The 23,127-nt window shown below is 34.9% G+C and overlaps 1 protein-coding gene across 10 annotated transcripts in view; it reads right to left on the bottom strand.

Moving 5' to 3' along the window:
• Nucleotides 1–23,127, bottom strand: part of ATRNL1 (attractin like 1) — an 842,049-nt gene that overhangs the window by 653,258 nt on the left and 165,664 nt on the right. For all 10 annotated transcript variants that reach the window (XM_045362239.3, XM_074002848.1, XM_005566518.5 and 7 more), the window contains 2 exons: nucleotides 14,556–14,688; nucleotides 10,112–10,293 (listed from right to left, as the gene is read on the bottom strand). In XM_045362239.3, the coding sequence (XP_045218174.1) occupies nucleotides 10,112–10,293; nucleotides 14,556–14,688 (315 nt within the window). The remainder of the gene's footprint in view (nucleotides 1–10,111; nucleotides 10,294–14,555; nucleotides 14,689–23,127) is intronic.

Below are 23,127 nucleotides of genomic sequence, written 5' to 3'. Positions count from 1 at the left end.
TCATAACAAGACTTAGCAAAAAGACTTAGAGAAGAGTAACTGCCTCTCTCTTAGCTTAGACCTCTACATATAAATTTGGGCTTCTATATGATTTTTAGATAAATTAATGTCATATAATTTTATTAATAAAAAACAAAAATAATAAAATATGATGCTTGGGCCTAAAATTTAACTAAAATTGACAAATACCACATAACTATTCTTAATGCTGTAAGTAATATTTCAAAATTAGCTTGAAATAAACATCTTTAGCATATTTATAACCTTAATAATTACTCAATTTTAAAATGTTATTCTTATATTAAAAAGTGATATATTCATGATCCAAATTACTAACCTTTACAAATTTTTTTAGATTATAAACACCTCTATTTTAATATATATATATATACACATATTTTCCAAAATACTAAGCTACCAATATTATATTACAATGTGAAATGATTTCAAAACTCCCCATCGTTCTTTTTTTTTTTTTTTAACATTACAGAGTATCAGGACAGAGAAAAATGTTTCTCCACCTTGCACATTAGCAACACGGAAATAAGATATTTGTATCCAGTATATGTTCTAATTATGATGTGTACATGGTCCTAGAGATCTTAAAAGATAGCCATACACCTAGAAATGTGTGCAGTGTACAAATACAATAAAGTTCACATAGTAAACACTCGACAAATGTTTCTTGAATAAAATTTAAATATAAATTCTTGTTATGACAATAAATCTTATATTGCCCAAGTACTGTACATATAGTAGGTAATCAATAAATTTTGCTAAACAAAATTCATTAAAGATTGCTATCTTCCATCATCGGCACAGTGCCTGAAACAAAGATTACTTAATAAATAATGTTTCTAATTATAAAAATACACATGCTGCTTCACACTGTGATCAGCGTATATTTCATATATTATTCTGAAAAATATTTTGATAAGCAAAAAGCTAAAACATTCTTACAGCTCTTGATAATAACAGCAGGAGTCAATTCAACATAGATATTTCAGATTAACAACTGTGTTTCACGTGACAGCAATTCTGCCTATATCCCTGAACTATCTATAGTCAAGACAAGTCATTTAAAATGAAATATTACTCCCTAACTCATCATGATAAAAATCTGAGAGGAAGAGGAGGAAAACAGAAAAACGAAGCTGCTGATAAAACATTTAAAGTAACTATTACTCAGTAAATGAACTGGATAGGCAGTTCATTATCTTATGTAAGATAAATAACTATATCATGAAAATTTCCTGCAGCACACCATAAATCACTGTAACATTTCATTAGCCATTTCCGATAAGTAAATGATCATTTGATCCAAGATATCTCTATAAAGTGAATGAATTTGTCGATCTTTATTTGCCAAAGAAAGGTTGTCTTAAGTTTATACAACTGCAATGACTCAGAATTCATTTTATATAAAGATATGCATAATTGAATGTCACCTTGCAGAAGTCTCCACCTTTGAAATCTTGCTAAAGCTCAGCTTTCTGATAAAGCAAAACATTCTTCATTTACAGGGCATGCTACTTAGCATCACATTCCTTAGCAAATGGAACTTATGAATGCGTCTAAGTTCATCACGCATTCAAAATAATTATTAGTTCAATCATTATTATTCATAATAATAGGCAAGAAAAAATGAACACTAACATAAGAATCTTGAAATATGCAATCTCAAAAAAGTACATTTCAAGGTTATATTGTAAGAACTAAAAATAATATGTCTTAAGCAAGAAAAAAAGCAACAGAATTATAATATCAAATACTAGTACTTTCTAAATATCAGGAAATTTGAATCTGCCAATAATAAGCTCTGCATAAGTGGTAGGTAGTGAGAACTAATTTTCACATGTTCATTGGTAATAGCCCCTTATTTTTTGTAGTAAAAGAAATAAATTGGCATCACAAGAATATAGACAGATTTTAACTCATGTTGTTTGTCCCATATGCTAAAGTAAAACTTTACAAATACACCTTGTCACATTCTTCAAAAATATTATAAAACTGATAGGTCTCTCCTACATGCTACCTCATATATCTTATCCTCTAGCCATGAAGCCGGCAGCTCTCAAGACAAGTTGAGAGAAAAGACATAGGCATTTCTCTGGACTCTTTACCAATATTTTCATGTGCTGGCCAACTCTGAATCCTGTAAGACATAGCTAGGGCACTCCTCTAGGAAATTATTCTTAGGTCCACATTACTGGTTAGATGCCTACCTTTTATCTTCATATATCACCCTATGTGCATCTGTCATTGCAATTATCACATTTCAGTATAATTGTGTTTCTTTCTCTCTCCACTAAGCTCTTTGAGAACAGCAATTGTCTTTTGAAAAAGTACTGCAGTTCATTTTCATTCCACCAAGCCCACACAGGTGGCTGAATGCCACAACCCCAGCTGAATGAAGCCTAGGTCCAGGATTGGCTGTGACTCTGGTCCTACACAGCAGGGAAATCAATCCCCACCACTGCACTTTTGAGCCAAAGGAATGGTCTGGCAGTCCCACACAGGAAAATGCGGTCCTTGAGCCAGCCGAGCCAGCCAAACCACTGCATGCCCTCCCAGAAGCAGGAGAGGCCCTTGAGCCTCTGTGCAGCTAATACACCCTTAGGCTACATGCCTGCACTCAGGGCCTGAGAAACAGCCACACTGCAACCTCTCCAGGCAGGCCCTTGGCCTGCCTAACAGCCCTACACTGGCAATCAGGGCCTAGAAACAGTTCCACAGGCTGCCACTGTTGGGCATGCCTCCATGCAATACAAGCAGCCAGAAGTCCACATCCAGCACCTGAGAAACAGCCCTACAGGCCACCCCTGGCAGGCACACCCACAGGCTAGCCAGGAAGCCATATAAGCATATCCTGGGCCTGAGACACCCCCATGAGGCATTCCCAGCAGATATTCCCCCAAGCCAGCCGAGCAGCAATGCACCTACATCCCGGGATTAAGAAATAGTCCTGTGGGTTGTTCCTGGCAAGCAAGCCCCCAGGACAGCCAAGGAGCCTTGAACCTGTCTCCTGGGCCTGAAAAACAGGCCCAAAGGCCATCCCTAGAAAACATGTTTCCAGGCCAACCGAGCAGCTATACACTCATATCTTAAGCTTGAAAAACAATCTCATAGGTTGTTCCTGGCAGGCCAGCCCCCAGGTAAGCCAAGTGACTACATGCCTATACTCCCAGAGCGAGAGTCCTGTGGCCTCAACCCCAGCAAGCCAGAATGCAAGTTGCTCTACCCACTGTGGGTACTCACATGCCCATGACCTGAGAAACAGCAAGGTGAGCACACTCTCCAACAGAGCCACACCACCACTGCTACAAACTGTCTTTGCTAAGGCTACTAAGACACTTGAAAATGTCACTAGTGTGGACTAGAGCTAAAGAAACTACATGGAGACTACACTACTGCATCTACCTAGAACCAATACCAATACACCCCATTGAACTAATACGCCAAGACCCATTCATACTAATAACTCTTTCCATACAAAACCTACTCCATAAAATTGGAAGAATTTTATGTAGGAATTCCTACATAAAATGTAGGAATATATCAAACAAGAAAAAGGAAAAAAAAAGGTATCTCCAAAGGAAAACAATATTTCTCCAGTAATAGAACCCAACATAAGTAAACATATGAAATATCAGAAAGAAAATTCAAAATAATCTGAAGGAACTTCAGTGAGATATAGGAGAATACAGATAGACAATTCAACAAAATAAGGAAAACAATTCATAATTTGAATGAAAAATTCAACAACAGAGATATCAGGAAAAAAAGAACAAAATAAATCCTAGATCCGAAGAATTCAATGAATAAAAGTTTTAAAATGCAAAAGAGAGCTTCAACCACAGACTTGACTAAGCAGAAAAAAATAATTACTCTTTCTTATTTTTAATAGAGATGGGTTCTTGCTATGTTGCCTAGGCTAGCCTCGATCTCCTGGGCTTACAAGCGGTCCTCCTACCTCAGCGTCCCAAGTAGCTGGGACTACAGGTTCACACCACCATGCCCAGCTAGAAGAATTACTGGACTTAAAAGCAAATAACACAGGCAACAAAAATAAAATAGAATATGGAGTGAAGAAGGCCTACATTTATAAGAAACCATTTAGTGAAAACCTATTTGTATTACAGGCACTACAAAAAGAGAACAGAAGGAAACAGGTGTCTAGAAATATTTAATAAATCACTTGAAAACTTCCCAAGTCTTCAGAAAGAAATGGACATCCAGGTGGAGGAAGCTTAAAGAACAACAAATAGATTCAGGCTATACAGGTCCTCTCCAATGTACACAATCCTCAAATCATCAAAAATCAAACACAAAGAAAGAATTCTAAAAGCAGCAAGAGAAAAGCATAAAGTCAGATACAGGAAAATCCCCACTACAGCAATAGTAAATTTCTTAGCAGAAACCATAAAGGCCAAGAGGAATGGAAAGATATATTCAAACTATTGAGAAGAAAAATAAAACTGTCAACCACAAATATTATACCCAGCAAAGCTATCCTTCAGAAATTAAGGAGAAATAATATCTTTCACAGACAAAATCTAATGAAATTCATCACCAATAGACTAGCCTTACAATAAATGCTCAAAGGAGCCTAACATCTAGAACCGAAATGATGATAACCACCATCATGAACACATACAAAATTATAAAACTCACTGGTAGAGCAAATATACTAAGGAGAAAGAGAAAAGAAATAAAACTGTATCACTACAGAAAGCCATGTAAATACAAAAATAAACAATAAGAGAGGAAGAAAGGAACAAAGAATAGAAAGGATATACAAAGGAAGAAAAGATGTACGAAAATCAGAAAACTACCAACAAATCGACAGGAATATTTTTCACCTTCCAATAATAACCTTGAAAGTTAATAAATTCCCTTACGTAAAAGATATAGACTGTCTGAAGGTATTTTTTTTTAAAATAACTAACAATATGCTGCCTACAAGAAACTTATCTCACCTGTAAAGACACACATAAACTAAAAGTGAAGGGATGAAAAAAGACATTCCATGCAAACAGAAAGCAAAAGTGAGCGAGAGTAGCTACACTTATATCAGACAAAGCAGACTTTAAGTCAAAACCTGTAAAAGAGATAAAGAAGCATATTATACAATAAGAAAGGGATTAATTCAGTAAGAGACAATAAATTGTAAATATACATGCACCCAACGCTGGAGCACTTAGATATGTAAGGAAAATACTATTAGATATAAAAAGAGAAATATGCCCCAAAACAATAATACTTGGATACTTCAACACCATGCTCTCAGTACTGGACAGATGATCTAGATAGAAAATCAACAAAGAAACATCAGATTTAAACTGCAGCATAAACCAAATGGACCTAACAGACATTTACAGAACATTGTACTGCAGAATACACATACTTTTCATCAGCACGTGGAACATTCTCCAGGAATGACCACATATGGTAGAACACAAAACAAATATCAACAAATTTTTAAAAATCAAAATCATACCAAGTATCTTACATGACCCCAATGGAATAAAAATAGACTTTAATAAAAAGAGGAACACTCAAAACAATATGAATAAATGAAAATTAAACAATATAGCCCTCAATTAACACTGGGTGAAGAAAGAAATTAAGAATGAAATTTAAAAATTACTTGAGACAGCTGAAAATAGAAACACAACATACCAAAGCCTATAGAATATAGCAAAAGCCGTACTAAGAAGGAAGTTTATAGTAATAAATATATACATCAAAAAAAGAGCAATTTCAAATAAACACCCTAATGTTGCATCACAAAGAATTAGCAAAGTAAGAAAAAAACCAAATCCAAAATTAGAAGAAGGAAAAAAATAAAGATCACGGCAATCACGATCTTTATTGAAATGAAATCAGGACTAAAATAACACAGAAGATCAATGACAGAAAATGTCGGTCTTGTTCAAAAAATAAAGAAAACTGATAAACCATTTGCTAGACTAAATAATAAAGAAAGAGAGAAGACCCAAATAAATAAAACCAGAAGTGAAAAAGGAGACATTAAAATAACACAGAAACATAAAGGGTCATTAGAGACCACTATGAACAACTATATTTCAAGAAATTGAAAACTCACAGGAAATGAATAAATTTCTGGACACATGCAACTTAGAAACTGAACCAAAAAGAAACAGAAAAATTGAAAATACCAACAAAATTCATGATTTTGAATGAGTGATGAAAAGTCTCACAATAAAGAAAAGTCCAGGACCAGATGGTGTCACTGCTGAGTTCTACCAAACCTTTCAAAAACAATTAAAACCAATTCTTCTCAAATTATTTCAAAGAACTGAAGGAGAGGGGATTTTCTTAACTCATTCTATGAGGTCAGCATAACACTGACACCAAAACCAGACAAGGACATTAAAAAAAAAACCTAGAGGCCAAAATCTCTAATGAACATATGCAACAATGCTCAACAAAATATTAGCAAAATAGCAAAATGAATCCAACAACATCAGAACAATACACACCACGACCCAGAAGAATTTATCCAAGGGCTACAAGGATGATTCAACCTACACAAATTAATGAACATCAAATATCACATCAATAGAAGGACAAAAACCACACGATCATCTCAATAGATGCAGCAAAAGCAATCAACAGAATTCAACATCTCATCAGGATAAAAACTTAAATTAGGTATTTACATAGGAATTACCTAATTTAGGAAGGAAATAAATAAATAAATACCTTTATTTAGGAAGGAATGTACCTGAAAATAATAAAGGCCATATATGACAAACCCACAGCTAACATCATACTGAACAGGAAAAGCTAAAAGCCTTTCTTCTAAGAATTGGAACAAGACAAGGATGCCCATTCTCACCACAATTATTTAACATGGCAGTATAAGTTCATGGCCAGGGCAGTTAGGCAACAGAAATAGAAGACATTCAAATTGAAATAGAAGAAGTCAAAGTGTCCCTGTTTATAGATGGCATGATCTTATACAGAGAAAAACTGTAAGACTCTTATACAAGAGCCAGAAAGAAATTATTTAGGCAGATAGTGAGAGTAAGAGACTCCTCAGCAAGCCTTCCCTTTTAACAAAAAGCAGCTCCAAAATCATTATTTTTCTAACAAAGAGCAGCCTGTGAAATTGAGCTGCAGACACAGATGAGAAAGCTGGACGCTTACACGGGTGAATGCCGGCAGCTGTGCCAATAGTTTGTAAAGGCTACCTGGGGGCCAGGCATGTTCATCATGGAGACTCCATCTTCCCTTTTCTTTGTCAACCATGTGTACAGTAAAGGAACAGGCAACATGGCACTGGCGCAGTAGAGAACCCATCTGCATAATAAAAGATTAGGGTAGGGCAGCCAGCTTCTTCACTCACTATGTAAATGGCACATCTGGTCAGATCAATCTTTTGGGCTCTATGTAAATCAGACACCACCTCCTTAAGCTTGTCTATAAAACCCCATGCATTTCACCACAGAACCAGAAGACCCATTCCGGAGCCCGTTTTCTCTTTCCTTCACCTATTAAACCTCTGCTCTTTTTTGGCTAGGGGATTGCAGTTTCACTATTGTCTCCCAGGCTGGGGTACAGTGGCGCGACCTTGGCTCACTGTAACCTCCACCTCCCAGATTCAAGCAATTCTCCTGCCTCAGCCTCTGGAGTGGCTGGCATTACAGGCCCCCGCCACCAGGCCCAGCTAAGAGATGGCGTTTCACCTTGTTGGTCAGGCTGGTCTCAAACTCCTGATCTCAGGTGATCCACCCGCCTCAGCCTCCCAAAGTGCTGGGATTACAGGCGTGAGCCACCATGCCTGGCAACCTCTGCTCTTAATTTCACTCCTTGTGTGTCCCCGTCCTTGATTTCCTTGGTGTGAGGCAAAGAGCTTAGGGTATTACCATAGAGGAATGACACCACTTCAACTCTACCAGAAAACCCTTAGTACTACTGATAAAGTAATTCAGCGAAGTTTCAGGATACAAAATCAACACACAAAAATCAGTAGCACTTCTATACACAAACAACAAACTACGTGGAAAATAAATCAAGAAGGTAACACCATTTACAATACTATAAAAAATTAAAATACTTAGAATTAATTTAACCAAGGAGGTAAAAGACCTCTACAAAAAAAAAAAAAAAACTACAAAACACTAATTAAAGAAATTGAGGCCGGGCGCTGTGGCTCACGCCTGTAATCCCAACACTTTGGGAGGCCGAGACGGGTGGATCACGAGGTCAGGAGATCAAGACCATCCTGGCTAACACGGTGAAACCCCGTCTCCACTAAAAACACACAAACAAAAAATTAGCCAGACGTGGTGGCGGGCACCTGTAGTCCCAGCTAGTCGGGAGGCTGAGGCAAGAGAATGGCGTGAGCCCAGGAGGCGGGGCTTGCAGTGAGCTGAGATGGCGCCACTGCACTCCAGCCTGGGCAACAGAGTGAGACTCCATCTCAAAAAAAAAAAAAAGAAAAGAAAAGAAAAGAAAAAAAGAAATTGAAAAGGATCCAAACAAATGGAACAACATTCCATGCAAATGGATCAGAAGACTTAATATTGTTAAAACAACCATGCTACTCAAAGCAATCTACAGACTCAATGCACTACCTATAAAATACCAATGACATTGTTCACTGAAATAGGAAAAGCAATCCTAAAATTGTATGGAACAAAAAAGAGCCCTAATAGCCAAAGCAATCCTGAGCAAAATGAACAAAGCTAGAGCTAATCAAACTACCAGGCTTCAAAATACACTACTAAGTTGTAGTAAACAAAACAGCATGGTACTGGTATAAAAACAAACACATACACCAATGGAAGAGAATAGAGAAGCCATAAATAATTCACATAGCTGCAGCCAGCTGATTTTTGACAATTACACCAAGAACATGCATAGGGGAAAAGACAATATCTTCAATAAATGGTGTTAGAAAAACTGAACCTCTATATGCATTAGAATTAAACTAGACCCCCACCTCTTACCCTATACAAAAAAAAAAAAAAGAAAAATGGATCAAAGAACTAAATTTAAGGCCCAAAGCAATAAAACTACTAGAAGAAACCATAGGAAAATCTCCAGGAATGGGTTTATGAAAAGATTTTATGAACAAGACTTCAAAAGCACAGGAAACAAAAGCAAAAATAAACAAATGGGATTATATAAAAATAAAAAGCTTCTGCACAGCAAAGGAAACAATCAACACAGTGAAAAGACAACCTACAGAAAGGGAGATTATATGGTTTGGCTGTGTCCCCATCCATATCTTATCTTGAATTACCATCTTGAAGTACACTTGCTACTAAGTTGTAGAAATAAGCGTATGTCCAGATTTTATGCTCTCCACCATTTTGATAGGCTATCTACAATGCTTCTTTAAAGTAAGCTGTACCAAGCAAGCATTATTTGTTTCTATATAGCAAGTAATTAGTAACATAGTCATCTCTCTCTATCCATGGAGGATTAGTTCCAGGTCCCTTGTGAATTCTAACATCCATAAATATCATGTCCCTTACGTGATATAAAATGGCATAGTATTCCAAGTAACCTATCCATATCCTCCCATATACTTTAAATCATCTCTAGATTATTACTGAATACAACATAAATGCTATTGAATAGCTGTTATGCTGTATTGTTTAGGGACTAATGGCAAGAAAAAAAAGTCTGTACATGTTCAGTACAGACACAACCATACTTTTTAAAAATATTTTTCATTTGCAGTTGGCTGACTCCATGAATGAGGAACTCATAGATACAGAGGATTGACTATAATTGCTCTGAAAAGTTTTCAAGCAAAAATTATTTCTGCCACACTATACCAAGTGGAGTTATAATTCTTAAATTATACATACTCTTTAAGTGTATTTATTCATATAAGATGACTCTGGTAAGGTAATACAGTGGTGTGCTCTGCAAAAAGTGATAATTTATAAACCATTATTACCTTATTACTTATACAAAATAAGTCTTCTGTCAATTCACTTGAGAAATCAATTTTACTTTTATTTCCAAAATTAGCAAAATAATGTATTAAAAACAAAAAAAAATCATTTCAAATAATTATGAGATTATCATAGCATATTTCCATAATGTAAAAAAGTAGAAATGTTACCTGTTGTGTATACTTCTGTATTTCATCCAGAACAAATTCTACTTCTTTTGAGGTTGTTAATGAAGCAAGATTTCCACTAAGATTATAGCAATAAAGTTTTGCATTGTCATAGTTTTCTCTACTGGCATTGATTCTAAGACAAGCATCCCCAATATGACTCCATCCTTCTCCACAAAGATGAGCTAGTAAAAAAAATATGTCTCAGTTTTAGATGACCAAAAAGCAAATGTATTTTTCAATCATTTCAGAATACTTCTGTATTTGTTTAAATTATTTTTGAAATAAAACATATTAAATATCTCCATATAATATTTCAAATAAATTTTTTCTAATAGTTTGGTAGAGAATGAAAGCAGAACATCCCAATTTTTTCTTTAAATCTTAAATATGAGATAAATCATGGCTCTATGACATCTGTTAAATGTGTTGACTGCTAGGTTTTCTGTGTAATGTCTGGTATATTGGCATATGGTATTTCAATAAGTAAAATCACTACTATATTTATGTCCCAAGGTCTAGTTTACATAAGACAAGATTACTTTAATAGAAGAACAACAAGCTTATACCAAAAGCAGTTTCAAAGTTACTCCTATAAGTGAAGCTAATTGACCTCTAAATCTAATTTCCATAGCTCAGGTATATCGTTGTGATATAAGTTGGGTTCTCTGATTCTTTCATAAGTATGGGTAGAGAAGTCTCATTTCACTTATGATTAGTAAAGGAGCTATGATCTTTCCTTACTAATGTTTATTTTTATACAATTATTCATGTCTTTCTAAAGATGAAACATATTATTCAGTAATAGTGGTTTATCTATAGAATCCAAATTGAACTTGAAACAGTTTTCTAAAACACAAGTTTATATAATAAATACATTAATAAGGCTAAACTTTAGCGTGTGCTAATTAACAATAGTGTTTCATTAATATACTGATCTATAAAGTTAGACTACATTTTAGTTTCTATATCACATGAAATGTATTTGCACCTCTGGCCCTGTGTGAAGGACCTTGGATATATTGCTGCAACTCTTATAAAATTGTTTTAAAGCAGCTGTTTTCAAATTTTTGGTCTTTAAGTCTTAAAAATTATTGAGGGTCCCACAGAACTTTTCTTTATGCATGCTATATCTACTGATTTGGAGCATTTTAAAATGAAAAATGGTTTTAAAATTAAAAATGGTAACTTTAACAAATACATGTACTTATTTAAAATAATAATTTTAAACCCCACTATAAATTCACTCTTCAGCTGCTGAGATGTCTTGCTCCCTATGGTATACAAATAGGCCCAAAGGAAATATATCCTCAAATTCTCTTCCTGAGGGAAAGTAGCTGACAATTCAAATTAGACCTCAGCATCAAAAAATAAAGAAGGATTAATGAATGAATAGAGGATGGAGAGGCAGAGAGATCAGGGATAACACAAAGAGAGCAATATGTTAATTGTAGAATCTAGAATGTAGGCGTTCGGTGTACTCTCCACAATTATTTCTGTTTTTCAATATTTGAAATATTTCAGAACAAAATGTTGAAGGGGAACATTACAACTTAATAGCATATTTTATTTTTATTGTTTTATGTTTCTGTAAATGTCTTTAATATTTGGCATTTGACAGCTATATTCTCATACCTTCTTCTACATTCATTTTATAGGAATAGCATACATCAGATAGCCTTTATAAAACTCCATGGTAAACCCATAACAAATGGAGAATTTTAAAAGCAAATAATGTCTCAGTACTACTAGTCTTCACCAAATAGACCCACTCAAAACCACGTTGGGGACTTCTGTTCGTTCATGGTTGCTGCTCTAAGGATTAAATTGGGTACCATGAATAACTCACAGCAGCTGGAACATAGTAATCCCTCAATAAACTATAATTATCATTTAATAAGACTGTGTACCATTTCCTGGTTTTCAGTTTGAGGCTATATGTGTTTCAATTATTCCAGTCATTTTAAATCCAAAATACCAAAAAAGTTCTCCTTACAATGCAAAAGTTTTCTTAAATTATGTTTTTTTCTCACCTTACTGACTCAAGGAAGAATTTAGATTATTATTGCCTGTCTCCTCATTTATTTTTTAGTGAGAACAAAAATAGTTAATTGACAAATCATTCAAATAAAAACAAATGCATGGGCCTTTGTGGCTAAACTAAATTATATTACCAAACCAAATATTTTTATACTTCAGGCTTTTGTAGTATTGAGCATCAACTTGGCAGTGGGGTTTAAAGGAAGGCAATTAATTTATAATGAGTTTAGTGAGATAAATTCAAATTGCCAAGCTCATATGAGATCAATGTAAAAAAATGCAATACACCAATTGTCATGGAACTGTACAACTGCTCTACAGACTGGGCCCTCTATTTAGAGCATTCACTTCCTTGAGATAAGCTGAATGGAAATCAAACGATATATAGCCAGTTGGCTGCTTAGTAAATATGAATTAAGAAAAGGGAATTTGTGTATAATATATTTCATTGTATCTCCAAAATAACAGCCTGGTCAAGTGCAGCCTTTATAACAAAGCAACATTTTTTTCCCAGGGAATGAATAGATGAGTACTACCAAAAGTAACTTTACTGTCATTTTTCCAAACTTCCACTGGCAACTAATTTCCATTCTTATCAAAGTAATATTCCTTTAAATATATACATTCCTTCATTCAAATCTTGTTTTGGTCCAAGACTAACCTTGTCATTTTAAGGAAACTTTGTAAATATTTTCATTGATCTACATTTTCATTTTATAGTTTAATTCTTAGAGATCAACACCACTTTCAACTTCTTAGCATCATCTCACTCTTGCTTCTTAAATCCTGCCTACTGCATTATTAATACTATCTTTCTCAAAATGAGCACACATGCACATCACACTGTTTAAAAGCTTTAAAGGCCAGTATGTAAACAAAATTCAAAGTATGAATGACATTCCAATGCCTCAATGGTGTGTTTGTTTGCTTGTTTTTGAGACAGAGTCTCACTCTGTCACCCAGGTTGGGGTGCAGTGGCGTGATCTCTGCTCACTGCAACCTCCAACTCCTGGGTTCAAGTGATTCTCCTCCCTCAGCCTCCCAAGTAGCTGGAATTACAGGTGCCCACCACCACACCCAGCTAATTTTTGTATTTTTAGTAGAGACAGGGTTTCACCATGATGGCCAAGCTGGTCTTGAACTCCTGACCTCAAGTGATCCACCCACCTCAGCCTCCCAAAGTGCCAGAGTTACAGGTGTGAGCCACCACACCTGGCCTCGATGGTATTTTTAAAGGCAAAATAATTTTGATTTTATTACATGAACTTGTAAGAAAGATTCTCTTTTAGACAAATTCTGTGATGGAATTTTCCAATATGTTTTAGAATTACATAGGCTCAGAAACTTTTCTTTAAAAAAAAAAACCCTGGGATTAAGAGAGGCAAAATACTAAACACAAATAAAACACCTAGTTAATAGCTACAACTCTGTCATTTACCAGCCACATAATTTTGAGCATATCACTTAACCAGCATGGATCTCAGTTTATCTGTATAAGAAGCAGAACTGGTTAAATGCCTGTATTACCTTTCAATTTTCTCATTTTATCTTTTATATTTCAAAGGAAGAGTACTTAGCATCCACTAGCAATGTTAACTGTGAAAACATGAAATTACTTTTAAAAATGAGCTTTGCTGTAGTTTGTAAAATTTGGATTCTCATAAAAGCAGATAATATTTATTATAAGAAATTTATTTATTATAAAAGTATATTATATATAGGATATGTTATATAAAAACAATTTATATTGTATTATATGTTATAAAATATAATGAACATATAAATTTATGGTTTAAATTTATTAAACATATAAATTATATATTTATATCATTAAAATTACTAGATATATAATTTTAATAAATATACTATGTTACATATCATATAAGTAATATATTTATGTATTTATTTTTAACATATTATATATAATATTTTTAAAACCCTGGGATACAGAGAAGGCAAATATATAATATATAATAAATATGTGCTATATTATTATTTCCTTAAAATATTTTTTATAAATGTTATAATATATAATGAAAATATGCACTGAGTTTGGAAAATAAAGGGCACTTAAATAAAATATGACAAAATGTTAATATTTGTTAAATCTGAATATCAAGTCTGAGTGCTTATTATTATCTACATCTTTAAGATTTTTTTCAATGAAAAGGTATCTAATCAATTCAACAGTATAGTAAACATATGAACACCTTAAAATAATTGGAAGCAAATATGCAATCAAAAAACTTTTCTTGTAGAAACAGTGCTATTAGTACTACAATGTTATAGGTTGATATTTGTTATGACTTTAATTTTAGAAAATGTAGTGTCCTTACGAAATGTACTTTTCTATGTCAGTATTTATCTGTATACCAGAAACTCATTCACTAAATTTTGAAATCTTTACCTGGTAAAGCCTGGCATTCTTGCTGTCTCTGATCCCACTGGCAATTCAAGTTTAGTGAACAGCTTTTACAGCTGGTAAGTTTGTTACAAATCTGCTCATTTCTCACATGACATTTGGTGTAGTTCTTGACAGACTAGAAAATTTAAAAAGCATGTTATTTTTCACCTTTGTACAGCAATGATTCTTAAACTTCAGTGTATATTTAAATCCTCTAGTGAACTTTAAACATTTCTAACTCCAAATACAATTCAACTGAATCAGGCTCTCTCTTATTTATTTCATTAGTTTATTAAATTAGATTAAATTTGGCCTAAAGTTGTCTCTATAAGTGGTGAACTACAACCTAATTTAGGATGTAAACAAACTGCACTCTAACTTACAAGCATATTCTTGTAACAGATAGTTGAGTCTCGGCCAATCATAGCAATAGAGGCATATGTTTCAATGGACAAACTGCAAAATAGTCAAATAAGGTATTATAAACACAATGGCAATAGGCAAAGCTAACTACACTGCCTTGTTCAAAGTTATTACAAATTAAAATGGCAATCATATTCACTCCCACTGGAAAACATAGATTGATCCCTTATAAAATGGTTACTGGAAGGCCTATGCTCCTAATAATAGAACTTATGTATCTCCTGCTTTTACAAACTCTGACATGACTTGATATTGCAAGGCTTTAATGTATTTTGCCAAAGTATATTTTCACCAGATAGAAGAAGCCCCCACGAACTGATGACAACCAGACCTTTCATGGTCTACACCCTGGAGACTGGCTCTTTTCAAAAGAGACACCAGAGGAAGACTGCCCTTGAACTCAGCTGCAAGGGACTACACTAAGTTCTTCTCTGCAGCAAAACTTCAGGGCCTTGAGCCTGAGCCTTGGATCCACATTTCTCAATTTAAGAGGACCCGTCCAGCCTCGGGCCAGTACACCCACTGGAAACTTCAAGGCAAAATTGACCAGGGACATTTCTCCTCAGAAACAAATGACATCCCAGACATGAACAGCTTTCCCAAGATGACAGATCAAGACTTCTTTCCTTAGTCACCATGAAACTATGGTTCTTTTCCTCTTTTCTCTGTTTTTATTTTTTATGTATACCCAGGAAGATAACATGCTTATTATGATTTCATAATCAATAGCTTTTGCAGGGAAAGTAACTGAATGTTGGATATGTTATGTTGAACCTAAATCCTTAAGTGATCTTAGAGATTCTCTGCTTCACCTTCTAACAAATTTCTCTGATGTTCTAAGAGCAATATCTGGTCCTTTGTATAGGGTTAGGCTTTTAGATTCATACATTAGGTTCTTTGTTTAAATCTTAGTCAAAACCTATAATGAGGGATTTGCAGTTACATTATGCCAGAAATTGAATAGGATAACCAAAAGAAAGATAATTCAACAGTTTGTCAAGAAATTTATCACCCTAATCCCTTTAATTGTCAAGATCCTTCAACCATGCAATGATTTCATAATGGAGCCTTGGAGAAATATTACTAGTGCTTCTCTACTGTAGCCCCTAACACACACAGCAAGGAACCATCTGTCGTACCTCTCCAGAGTATATTTTTATCTGTATAGGATTTAACAACCAACCATATATATGAGCAACTCCATGTCTCAGTAAGTGGAAAATGTCGATTAGGGATTTTAACAGTAATACTGTTAGAATTGTCATGATTATTTCCAATAGCCAACTGGAAATTGAACATCGGTCCACACCTCTTAATTTACACTAAAGAATAAAGAGGAGTTTGCCAGCAAGTCTAAGTATCCATAAATGGGCATCTTTTGGTAGAATGCTCCTTCCCTGGCTTGGCATAAATGTAACGAGACTATGATTAGAAATCTGTCTCAAACATTAGCTACTATAGCAGAAATGGGCTACAGTTGCCCGTCAAACATCTTTAAATTCTCCTGCTACAGTTGTTTTAGATAACATGATTGCTTTGGCCTATACGTTGACTGATGAGGGAAGAGTGTGTGCAACAGATAACACCTCCTATTGCCCTTGGAAAATTATGTCTGACATGATAGAAAGTCAGTTTTAAGAAATCAACAAACAAGATGATTGATTAAAACAAGTAGATTCCTCTTCTGGCTTGTTGTTGATATATTTGATTTTGACCAGTTTGATTCATGGGAGCACCTACTAAGAAGTATACTTCAGTCTCTTAATATTACCCTCCTGATAGTCATTATAAATAGTCTCCTTAGTATGCCATATCCTCTCGATGCCTTTTTTTTTTTTTGAGACAGAGACTCGGACTGTTGCCCAGGCTCAAGTGAAGTGACGTGATCTCAGCTCACTACAAGCTCCACCTCCCAGGTTCACACCATTCTCCTGCCTCAGCCTCCCAAGCAGCTGGGACTACAGGCGCCCACCACCACGCCCAGCTAATTTTTTGTATTTTTAGTAGAGATGGGGTTTCACCGTGTTAGCCAAGACAGTCTCAATCTCCTGACCTTGTGACCCGCCCACCTCGGCCTCCCAAAAGTGCTGGGATTACAGGCGTGAGCTACCGCACCTGGGCCCTCTCAAGTCTTAAATGTTCATATGCAGCCATCTGTTATACATCAGATGGTCTCACTATAGTTAAAATAATAAAAACACAAAGATAATATAAAAAATCATCCAACTGACTTGACATTGGTAATTCTAAATTCCATATTCAGACCAAACAAGTCCATTATGATGGTGACAGAAAGTAGTATTAGTGCCTAAGGTTTGTGGTCAATTTCTCAAAAATGACAGTTGACCAAAAGGGGAGATTGAATTAAATTTGGCCTGATTTAGTATGTAAACAAACTGCAACCTAATTTATGAGTGTATTCTTATAACAGATAGCTTAGTCTCAGCTAATCACATCAGCTGAGCTTCAGCCAAACACATGCTGCCAACTGATTAGACTATTTCCATAAAAGGCAAATGCCTCATCTCACCATGCCCAAATAGGGCAAATGGTGAGCTGTAGCCAATCAAGATGTTCCTAAATGTCACTTCCTTTTTCTGTCTAAAAATACTTCCTGCCCACATTGATAGCTGGAGGTGTCTGAAGCTCTTCTTTCAAAGTGCTGCTTAATTCATGAATCAGTCTTTGATCAAATAAGCTCTGCTAAATTTATTTTGTCTGAAGTTTTTCTTTTAACAAGTTAAATTACTGTTCTTGGAATTGGAATGAATGTTTATTAAAAAATAAAGTGTGTAAATTACATAATTTGAAACAGGCACCATCTAATGAAAACTTTTTCCAGTGAATTCGAAAACAGTCTTCCAATTCAAAAAATAAAATCATGCACAAAGTCATTTCCATTAATGATGAAATGAAATGGTTCTCGTCTTAATAAAAGTATCATGCAGACCCTTGGGAATGAGGCAGAAATTAAAAGTAGTAAAAGGTAAAGAGATGCTTTATCAAAATCCAATACAATATAAAAAGATAAATGACTGTCACAATAACTCAAACTAATTTTACTTCCACAGACACTAAATGGTTTTGGTTAATTGAGATTTCTTCTGTATATATCTGTCACATTTCCTTCATTGAGTCTTCAAAGAATCTGCAAAAGTTTTATTTTATTTCCAAATCTCCATAATATAATCATATTTCAACTAATCCTGGCATTGAGAAATTAAAAGTTAATTTCGAAGTAAGAAAAAAAATAAGACAATATACAAACTTTAATGGTGGTTCCTCACATATACCCAGGTTCAGATAATTGACATATTATCAATACCTATAATAAAACCTACCTCATGAAAATTAGATATTAAAATTTTTATAAGAAAAAAAATACAAAGTATTTAATGCTAAACACTGAGCCCCCACCTCAATCTTTTTGTTTTGTTTTGACTATAGTTATAAACACCTGAGGCCTTCTCATGTAAGGGAGCTAAATATTTGTTTTCACTCAGTAAAGTTCAGAGTTAAAATTAAGTTATACCTATCCCATAGATAAAACTTACTGAAGCAATTTTTAACCACTTAGAGACTTTAAATGTCATTCACCAAGTATTTATTTATAAGTCACTTCCTTCATAAAATACATTGCCATCACCTCCATTCCAAAGGTGTTAATTTCTATTAGAGCATATTACATTTACTGTAAACTAACAGATAAAAAATACCCAGATATAATTTTTATCTTTATTCATCCTAAAACATTACAGAAGATACATTTTTGTAAATTTCAAATCACTTTATGACTTTTTCAACCATTCCAATTTCATTAGAAACAAATTTTCTTATTGTTATTTTTTCTGATTCATAATTTTTTGCTTTCATATAGTATATAAATATTAGCATTATCCTATATAATCATTACAGTATAGTTCTAAACATTCGATAGCTAATTAAAATAATTAAATTTACATGAATTATCAGATAAATAACCTATAAAAATGACACGAGAATGGCTAACATGTTAGAATAAGAAAAAGAATAACAGTTTTATGTGAATCTTTAGAATAACAATGGTAACAGAGTCTCCATCCAAATAACTCTACTGCTCTTCATTAAGAAAAAACTAAGATCAGAGCAAAACTGAAGGAGAGAGAGACATAAAAAAACCCTTCAAAAAAATCAATGAATCCAGGAGCTGGTTTTTTGAAAAGAGCAACAAAACTGATAGACTACTAGCAAGACTAATAAAGAAGAAAAGAGAGAAGAATCAAATAGACGCAATAAAAAAATGATAAAGGGGATATCACCACCGACCCCACAGAAATACAAACTACCATCAGAAAATACTTATAAACACCTCTACGCAAATAAACTAGAAAACCAAGAAGACATGGATAAATTCCTGGACACATACAACCTCCCAAGACTAAACCAGGAAGAAGCTGAATCCCTGAATAGACCAATAACAGGCTCTGAAATTGAGGCAATAATTAATAGCCTACCAACCAAAATAAATGTCCAGGACCAGATGGATTCACAGCCGAATTCCACCAGAGGTACAAAGAGGAGCTGGTACCATTCCTTCTGAAACTATTCCAATCAATAGAAAAAGAGGGAATCCTCCCTAACTCATTTTATGAAGCCAACATCATCCTGATACCAAAGCCTGGCAGAGACACACACAAAAAAAGAGAATTATAGACCAATATTCCGATGAACATCAATGCAAAAATCGTCAATAAAATGCTGGCAAACCGAATCCAGCAGCACATCAAAAAGCTTATCCACCATGATCAAGTGGGATTCATCCCTGGGATGCAAGGCTGGTTCAATATACGCAAATCAATGAACGTAATCCAGCATATAAACAGAACCAAAGACAAAAACCACACGATTATCCCAATAGATGCAGAAAAGGCCTTTGACAAAATTCAACAGCCCTTCATAATAAAAACTCACAATAAATTCGGTATTGATGGAACATATCTCAATAAGAGCTATTTATGACAACCCACAGTCAATATCATACTGAATGGGCAAAAACTGGAAGCATTCCCATTGAAAACTGACACAAGACAGGGATGCACTCTCTCACCACTCCTATTCAACATAGTGTTGGAAGTTCTGGCCAGGGCAATCAGGCAAGAGAAAGAAATAAAGGGTATTCATTTAGGAAAAGAGGAAGTCAAATTGTCCCTGTTTGCAGATGACATGATTACATATTTAGAAAACCCCATCGTCTCAGTCCAAAACCTCCTTAGGCTCATAAGCAACTTCAGCAAAGTCTCAGGATACAAAATCAATGTGCAAAAATCACAAGCATTCCTATACACCAATAACAGACAAACAGAGAGCCAAATCATGAGTGAACTCTCATTCATACTTGTTTCAAAAAGAATAAAATACCTAGGAATCCAACTTACAAGGGATGTGAAGGACCACTTCAAGGAGAACTACAAACCACTGCTGAGTGAAATAAAAGAGGATACAAACAAATGGAAGAATATTCCATGCTCATGGACAGGAAGAATCAATATCCTGAAAATGACCACACTGCCCAAAGTAATTTATAGATTCAATGCCATCCCCATTAAGCTACCAATGGCTTTCTTCACATAATTGGAAAAAACTACTTTAAAGTTCATACGGAACCAAAAAAGAGCCCGCATTGCCAAGACAATCCTAAGCCAAAAGAACAAAGCTGGAGGCATTATGCTACCTGACTTCAAACTATACTACAGGGCTACAGTAACCAAAACAGCATGGTACTGGTACCAAAACAGAGATGTAGACCAATGGAACAGAACAGAGTCCTCAGAAATAATACCACACATTTACAACCATCTGATCTTTGACAAACCTGACAAAAAAAAGAAATGGGGAAAGGATTCCCTATTTAATAAATGGTGCTGGGAAAACTGGCTAGCCATATGTAGAAAGCTGAAACTGGATCCCTTCCTTACACCTTATACAAAACTTCATTCACGATGGATTAGAGACTTAAATGTTAGACCTAATACCATAAAAACCCTAGAAAACCTAGGCAATACCATTCAGGACATAGGCATAGGCAAGGACTTCATGTCTAAAACACCAAAAGCAATGGCAACAAAAGTCAAAATTGACAAATGGGATCTAATTAAACTAAAGAGCTTCTACACAGCAAAAGAAACTACCATCAGAGTGAACAGGCAACCTACAGAACGGGAGAAAATTTTTGCAATCTACTCATCTGACCAAGGGCTAATATGCAGAACCTACAAAGAACTTAAACAAATTTACAAGAAAAAAACAACCCCATCAAAAAGTGGGCAAAGGATATGAACAGACACTTCTCAAAAGAAGATATTCATGCAGCCAACAGACACATGGAAAAATGCTCATCATCACTAGTCATCACAGAAATGCAAATCAAACCCACAATGAGATACCATCTCACACCAGTTAGAATGGCAATCATTAAAAAGTCAGGAAACAACAGGTGCTGGAGAGAATGTGGAGAAATAGGAACACTTTTACACTGTTGGTGGGACTGTAAACTAGTTCAACCATTGTGGGAGACAGTGTGGCGATTTCTCAAGGATCTAGAACTAAAAATACCATTTGACCCAGCCATCCCATTACTGGGTACATACCCAAAGGATTATAAACCATTCTACTATAAAGACACATGCACTTGTATGTTTATTGCAGCACTATTCACAATAGCAAAGACTTGGAACCAACCCAAAAGTCCATCAATGATAGACTGGATTAAGAAAATATGGCACATATACACCATGGAATACTATGCAGCCATAAAAAGGATGAGTTCTTGTCCTTTGTAGGGACATGGATGCAGCTGGAAACCATCATTCTCAGGACACTATCATAAGGATAGAAAACCAAATACCGCATGTTCTCACTCATAGGTGGGAACTGAACAATAAGAACACATGGACACAGGAAGGGGAACATCACACACCGGGGCCTGTTTTGGGGTGGGAGTGGGAGGGATAGCATTAGGATATATACCTAATGTAAATGATGAGTTAATGGATGCAGCACACCAACATGGCACTTGCATACATATGTAACAAATCTGCATGTTGTGCACATGTACCCTAGAACATAAAGTCTAACAAAAAAAAGGAAAATTATAGTCATTTATTGATACTAAACAAGTACAAAAAATGAAATTATGTTTCAAGCATACATAGAGCCAAGTTAATCAATGGTAAAAGAAAGCTGTTATTCTGAAACATAGCTGGCATTTCTGGCCTAATGAACCAGACACACATTATGAATAGTAACCGCTATTCTACTGATCTTCACTCTAATATACTGAGATGTACATTTTAAATGACAATATGTGAGAATAAAGCACATTGTTTGACCTATATGAAATAGGATATCAATGCACATAATCTAGACTGAAATCCCAAAGACCTCTCTGTATCCATTAACATTTGGTTTCACTTAATCACAAGACATTCTGATAAAACTGTCTAAAGGACACATGACATCAAATTCTAAATTTCAAGTGAGTACCATCTGCTCTCTTATGCTACCTCACCCAATTCTTTCCTTGTTAACACATCATCATCAAAAATAAAATATAAAGCAAAATGCCACTTAATAAATACTTGATAGCAATTTACATAATACAATTTTTAAGAATATCTGTTTTCACTCAGATATGTTGTATTTTCATATGTAAATGTCTGTCATGGACCGAATGTTTGCATCTCCCAAAATTCGTATTTTGAAACCCAATCCCAATGTGATGTTATTAGGAGATGCAACTTTTGGGAGGTAATTTAATCATAATGGTGGAGTCCTCATATGTGGGATTAACACCATTATAAAGTGCTGAAGACACAAGAGCTCCCCTTCTACCAGGGGAGGAAGCAGTGAAAAGACATCTTCTGTGAATCAGAAAGTAGGCCATCACCAGATACCAAATCTACTAGCACCAAGATCTTGGACTTCCCAGCCTCCAGAATGGTAAAGTATGGCAAAATGATAGACAAAACATAAAGTTGGATCAGGCAAAATTTATTGATATAGGCTAAGCAGACATTATACATTTAATGTTATAGGTTGGAGAGTCAGAAAGGGCTCTTCCTGTTAGTTAGCTAAAACGTAGACCAAAAGGTGGCCTACAGTGAATGATTTGGAA

The sequence above is a fragment of the Macaca fascicularis genome, chromosome 9, assembly GCF_037993035.2.
Source record: "Macaca fascicularis isolate 582-1 chromosome 9, T2T-MFA8v1.1".
Taxonomy (NCBI): Eukaryota; Metazoa; Chordata; class Mammalia; order Primates; family Cercopithecidae; genus Macaca; species Macaca fascicularis.
This window is presented reverse-complemented; position numbering and strand designations above follow the sequence as displayed.